The sequence below is a fragment of the Notolepis coatsorum genome, assembly GCF_963971535.1.
Source record: "Notolepis coatsorum genome assembly, chromosome: 19".
Classification (NCBI taxonomy): Eukaryota; Metazoa; Chordata; class Actinopteri; order Aulopiformes; family Paralepididae; genus Notolepis; species Notolepis coatsorum.
Window position 1 is genome coordinate 10,754,225 of NC_140183.1, and position 6,786 is coordinate 10,761,010.

Consider the following 6,786-nt stretch of genomic DNA (forward strand, 5'->3'; position numbering starts at 1 on the left):
TTAATCATGCAAACAATTGGCTCCTAAATAGGGAGGTGTAGTCTGACGTCACTTTGGACCGCCTGCGAGGTCCACCCGTATAGGGATTTATCTTTGGGAAAATGGATTATCAGCTATTGTAACAATTCTACCTCAAGCTTTCCATTTTTGCACAAAATGAGTTCCCTTCCATCACTAACATTATTTGTTAAGCATTTTTGGTTGAAATAAAATTCAGCGATTGTTTTCTTTTTTTACAATTAATTGCGAATATTTTCATGTTGAGCTATAGATTGTGGATGAATATGCACAGAAAGGTACACCATGCAAATGTTGATGCTTTATTTGTTTTAAACGAGACGATTTAGAAATGGGCAATGGGCAAATACATTGTGTTTTCAAGATGATGGACCGGCCGGAAACAGCAATCATGTAACCACTACACCTCCCAATAGACCAGGGAGTAACCACTACACCTCCCTATAGACCAGGAAGTAACCACTACACCTCCCTATAGACCAGGAAGTAACCACTACACCTCCCTATAGACCAGGAAGTAACCACTACACCTCCCTATACTAATAGTCTTTCGGGTATTTTATTTGAAAAATGGCCACTTCCGCCCGCGCCTCAACCCAGCGTACTGTTGAGTCTTGACTAGCAAAGTTTAGGCACATAGCGCACATTTCTGCGGTTGAGTAGTAGTAACTACTTACTGGTCACGGGAGGCTTGAATAACGTTTGAATGATAATCCATTTTGTGAATACATTTGTTGAAACAGCTTTGTTGCTATCTTAACGTTAGCTAAAGCTAAAGGGCTGCGCTCTAACGTTACATAGCTTAATTAACGTGCATGACTTACCTGTGTAACGTTAAGCAGCTTGTGTTCCGCTGGGAAAGCATCACTGCATACACTTTGTTTAATCCAAACGTCCATTCGGAAACGGTGTATTATGAAACCAGTATGAGATGCTGTGCTTTTTTAATCGTTTCAATTCGGAAAATTTATGCTCACATGGCTTTTTTGTTTATCCCGTCATTCAGCGAATAATAATGGCAGGGTGATGATCAGAGCCAATCAGAGGCAGATCTGGGCTGGTCTTTGCATAATGCACGTGTTATAGCCAATCAAAGGCAGAGATATATATATTTTTTTGAACGCACATGGCCACGAGGAAAAAGACACTAAACACACACACACAGACAGACACACCTGCTGGGAGCTGGGAGCACCAGTGCGACAAGGGAAAACATCCAGTCGCACAGCTCTGAGTTTTGGTCGCAAAATGCGACCAAAACAGGCGCACCCTGGAGCCCTGCTAGCGTTTATTTCAGAATGATCCATAAATCAAGCGACAAATGGCATGATTTCTATTTCATTGAAGCACCGTTTGCTGGAGTTTATTGGGATTCGACAGGATCACTCTAAAACTATACTCATATTCACCACGGTATAAAATGGAAATGTATGTATGAAAAAACGATCTGTTTTTTGCATGTTGACCGGAAGAAACTCTGACAATCAACGTGTTTATTAGATCTGTAACTGAGGGGTACAATTCCCTGACTGTATTGAATAAGTATGGTATCATTAAACCACTACTGAGTTATGTACATTACTACTGGCCATACAGTACACAGGTATATGTGATGAACACCCACACAATAACACGGCTTAACAAAGAAAGTCCTGTTTGGAATATTTATTAGAAGAGCATCAATATTATCTTACAGTATTGAGAATTAGAGTCGCGCTTGTAAGGCGAAGAATGTGCATGAATAGGTCAAGAGCGTAAGTCCATGAGCATATTACGATGGAGATAATTAATACCACCTGTAGCATAAGAATTATATAAGGCACACTCGTAGGTCAGCTGGAGATACTAAGGGGGTTCCCTCCGGTTGTAAGCCAGCAGGGGGAGAGGAATGTTCGGATGCAAAAGTCTGGATCAACGAGGAATCAATAAGCTCCAGCTACGGGAGGCTGACACTTTACTATCCTATTCGCACGCGGTTCTAAGTGCTCTATTTAGACGCAAGGTTGCTCACTTCACTTGGTCGTTGACTCGTGGTGAAGGCTTCAACTTGTTGGGTTAACTCGTTTGAGGGTAACTAACTGCTGTATCCACCTGCAACGTATTTATACGTAAGGTGAATAATCTAGTGCCAACCTCAGTTCTGTCTCGTATTACTGCGCAAACCTGGGCATGTTGAGACATGTCTTAGCGGTGACTTTGAACTAGACATTGGGGGGTATGGCCGTGGCGCCTAGGGGGTCGCTGTCCAATAGGAGAACGAATATTATGGTCTGGCCTGTACCTAGGTAAAGGGATATTCCGTGTATATGTACAAAGAATATACAAGGGATATCAGCCGATATACAAATATTATACAATATATCTCAAGTAATAAATATATATATTCGGTTTAATCTGACCCTTTGTAACAAGATCCATAGCTATAATATTTAATATAGTTTTAGCACTCGCAAACACCGGCATTATCCCCATTGAACAGAGTGCTGGCCTTCTTACCACACGGTAAACAGCGACCCCTAGGCGCTGAATGAGTTAAACACCAGAGGAATGTGTGTTTTGATTCAGGAGCAGGACAGGGCTGGGTCCCACATGCATCTGTGTTTTAGAAAGTCTCTCTGTCCCACAGTAACAGTGTTTTAGAAAGTCTGTCCACAGTAACAGTGTTTTAGAAAGTCTGTCCCACAGTAACAGTGTTTTAGAAAGTCTGTCCCACAGTAACAGTGTTTTAGAAAGTCTGTCCCACAGTAACAGTATTTTAGAAAGTCTGTCCCACAGTAACAGTGTTTTAGAAAGTCTGTCCACAGTAACAGTGTTTTAGAAAGTCTGTCCCACAGTAACAGTGTTTTAGAAAGTCTGTCCCACAGTAACAGTGTTTTAGAAAGTCTGTCCCACAGTAACAGTGTTTTAGAAAGTCTGTCCCACAGTAACAGTGTTTTAGAAAGTCTGTCCCACAGTAAGTGTTTTAGAAAGTCTGTCCCACAGTAACAGTATTTTAGAAAGTCTGTCCCACAGTAACAGTATTTTAGAAAGTCTGTCCTCAGCAACGCAAAAACACTAAACAATAAAATGACGTGATGACCTAAAACTAGGGCTGTCCCCGACTAAGGATTTGGATAGTCGACTATGATTGGCTGAAATGAGCCGATAGTCGACCATTAGTCGACTATGAAAAAAAAGATTTTTTTTTATCATTCCATTCGGGCTGTGGGGGTGCTTAATGTCTGACGGAAGGCTTCTTGTCCTCTGCAAAAGCATGAAATTGGTCCACTGATGGATACATCTTGATATTTGTCTAGTGTGTTCATTAGACGGGTGAAATCCTCTTTCAGTGCCTCTGTGCCTGTTTAGCCTCTGGTATGCGCGCCATTAGCGTTAGCCACGCTTCTAGGCCTCTTTTCTTTTGGAAAGAATGATAAAAAAAAATAATAATAATAATTTTGTATTCGACTAAGAGGTTGGCAGTCGACTACGGCTCCTTTCGATCGATTAGTCGACTATTCGACTAATAGGGGTCAGCCCTACCTAAAACTCAAACAAAGTTTGACGTTTTCATGTGGACAGAGGTGCAGCAAGGCAGAGAAAACAGCATGTTTTCAGGAGGTAGGGGCGTGTGGACGGGGCCATTAGTCACGATGGGAGCTCCGGTTTCACCCTGATCCACACGCACCCTCTGAGGGTCTCCTCAGCCTGGCAGGCGTTTTCAAAAAGCTCAGTTTTCAGTTGAACCTAAAACACAGTTTGCATTGTGGACCAAAGACCCAAAATGCATAGAAAAAGCTATGGTTTCACCTGTGTGTGTAAGTGTGGACTAGGCCTCAGACAAACACACACATACAATACACACACACACACACACACACACACACACACACACACACACACACACACACACACAGTGTCTCTCTCTCCCCTCCCTCTCCCTCCCTCCCTCCCTCCCTCTCTACCTTGGCCAGGCAGAAGCAGGCCTCTCCCTCCCTCTCCCTCCCTCCCTCCCACCCTCCCTCTCTACCTTGGCCAGGCAGAAGCAGGCCTCTCCCTCCCTCCCTCCCTCCCCTCCCTCTCTACCTTGGCCAGGCAGAAGCAGGCCTCTCTCCCTCCCTCCCTCCCTCTCTACCTTGGCCAGCAGAAGCAGGCCCTCTCCCTCCCTCCCTCCCTCTCTACCTTGGCCAGGCAGAGGCAGGCCTCTCCCTCCCTCCCTCCCTCTCTACCTTGGCCAGGCAGAAGCAGGCCTCTCCCTCCCTCCCTCCCTCCCCTCCCTCCCTCCCTCTCTACCTTGGCCAGGCAGAAGCAGGCCTCTCCCTCCCTCCCTCCCTCTCTACCTTGGCCAGGCAGAAGCAGGCCTCTCCCTCCCTCCCTCCCTCCCTCCCTCCCTCCCTCTCTACCTTGGCCAGGCAGAAGCAGGCCTCTCCCTCCCTCCCTCCCTCTCTACCTTGGCCAGGCAGAAGCAGGCCTCTCCCTCCCTCCCTCCCTCTCTACCTTGGCCAGGCAGAAGCAGGCCTCTCTCTCCCTCCCTCCCTCCCTCTCTACCTTGGCCAGGCAGAAGCAGGCCTCTCCCTCCCTCCCTCCCTCCCTCCCTCCCTCCCTCCCTACCTTGGCCAGGCAGAAGCAGGCCTCTCCCTCCCTCCCTCCCTCTCTACCTTGGCCAGGCAGAAGCAGGCCTCTCCCTCCCCTCCCTCCCTCTCTACCTTGGCCAGGCAGAAGCAGGCCTCTCCCTCCCTCTCCCTCCCTCCCTCTCTACCTTGCCAGGCAGAAGCAGGCCTCTCCCTCCCTCCCTCTCTACCTTGGCAGGGCAGAAGCAGGCCTCTCCCTCCCTCCCTCCCCCTCCCTCCCTCTCTACCTTGGCCAGGCAGAAGCAGGCCTCTCCCTCCCTCCCTCCCTCTCTACCTTGGCCAGGCAGAAGCAGGCCTCTCCCTCCCCTCCCCCTCCCTCCCTCTCTACCTTGGCCAGGCAGAAGCAGGCCTCTCCCTCCCTCTCCCTCCCTCCCTCCCTCTCTACCATGGCCAGGCAGAAGCAGGCCTCTCCCTCCCTCCCCGCTCCCTCCCTCCCGCTCTACCTTGGCCAGGCAGAAGCAGGCCTCTCCTTCCCCCCCCCCCCCTCCCTCTCTACCTTGGCCAGGCAGAAGCAGGCCTCTCCCTCCCTCCCCGCTCCCTCCCTCCCTCCCCGCTCTAACGGCCCTCATTGCGGTCACAGAGGCACTTCACTTAGCAAAAGCAAAAGGCCTCTCCTCTGTCCTGATTCTCCTAGATCTATCTGCGGCCCTCGCAGGAATGGGAGTGGCTGGATCTGCGCTGACATGGCTGTCATCATACCTCAATGACCGCTCCTACCAAGTCCCCCAGGGCTCGGTCCTAGGACCCCTTCTCTTCTCCCTCTACACTAAATCACTGGGTAACATTATCACGTCTCATGGCTTCTCGTATCATTGTTATGCCGATGATACTCAACTCTTCCTCTCCTTCCCTCCCTCAGATATCCACGTCTCTGAGCGGATCTCGGCCTGTCTGTCCGACATCTCCGCCTGGATGACGACCAACCACCTCAAACTGAACCTAAGCAAAACAGAATTGCTCCACCTGCCGGCCAAATCCTCCCCCCTGACCGACCTTTCCATCACAGTCGAGAATGCAGCTGTGACCCGCGTCCCCGACCGCCAAGAACCTTGGTGTTGTCCTCGACGACCAGTTGAACTTCTCTGCTCACATCGCAGCGACAACCATAACCTGCAGATTCCTCCTGAGCAACATCAGAATGATCCGCCCCTTCCTGACAAAAGAAGCCACCCAACTCCTCGTCCAATCAACAGTCATCTCCCGCCTCGACTACTGCAACGCACTGCTAGCTGGCCTCCCAGCCACTGCCACCAAGCCTCTTCAACTCATTCAGAACGCAGCGGCCCGCCTGATCTCAAACCTACCGAAGTCGGCCCATGTCACCCCCACTTCTTAGGGACCTGCACTGGCTCCCCATTGCTGCACGTATCCGCTTCAAGGCCCTCGACCTGGCATACCATGCGGCAAAGGGAACCCGCTCCCGCCTACCTCCGGTCAATGGTCTCGAACTACACACCCTCAAGACCCCTACGCTCTGCATCTTCTGGCCGCCTCAGACCTACTCCTATCAAAGCTCCCGGAGGGTCATCAAAGAGAAGCCGCCTATTCTCAGTCCTTGCCCCACAATGGTGGAATGAACTGCCCACCCCAGTTAGGACAGCCGAATCCCGTCCAATCTTTCGCTGTCGACTAAAGACGCACTTCTTCAACCATTATCTGAAATGAAAAAATGAAGAAAAAAAAAGAACTCTACCCTGACTAACCTTACTGTCATGCACTTGTCCTAATAAACTAACCTACACTGTAGCACTCAATACTTTGATGAATATTGTTACTCAGCTGATAGAGTTGTATTCTTCCTGATGACCTCTCGTACAGAACTTGTAAGTCGCTTTGAATAAAAGCGCTCAGCTAAATGACTAAATGACTAAATGTAAATGTAAATGTACCTTGGCCAGACAGAAGCAGGCCTGCATACGGACTTTATAGAAACACTGGTCATGTTCCAGGATGTCTGTCAGAGCGCGCCTGGAGGCTGCAGTAGGAAACTTCTCCAACGCTGCAATAGACTCCTCCTGGAGAGGGAAGGAGAGAGAGAGAGATACAGAGAGAGATGGAGGGAGAGAGAGGGAGGGAGAGAGAGATACAGAGAGAGAGAGAGAGAGAGAGAGAGAGAGATGGAGGGAGAGAGAGAGGGAGGGAGAGATAGAGAGAGATA

At 49.2% G+C, this 6,786-nt stretch overlaps 1 protein-coding gene across 1 annotated transcript in view; it reads right to left on the bottom strand.

Moving 5' to 3' along the window:
• The window catches only part of LOC311245932 (transcription initiation factor TFIID subunit 2-like), a gene marked incomplete at both ends in the record, with an annotated part of 83,762 nt that overhangs the window by 42,062 nt on the left and 34,914 nt on the right, over window positions 1-6,786 (bottom strand). Inside the window, one exon of the mRNA XM_084335956.1 lies at window positions 6,518-6,643. Coding sequence (XP_084192082.1) covers window positions 6,518-6,643 — 126 coding nt within the window. The remainder of the gene's footprint in view (window positions 1-6,517; window positions 6,644-6,786) is intronic.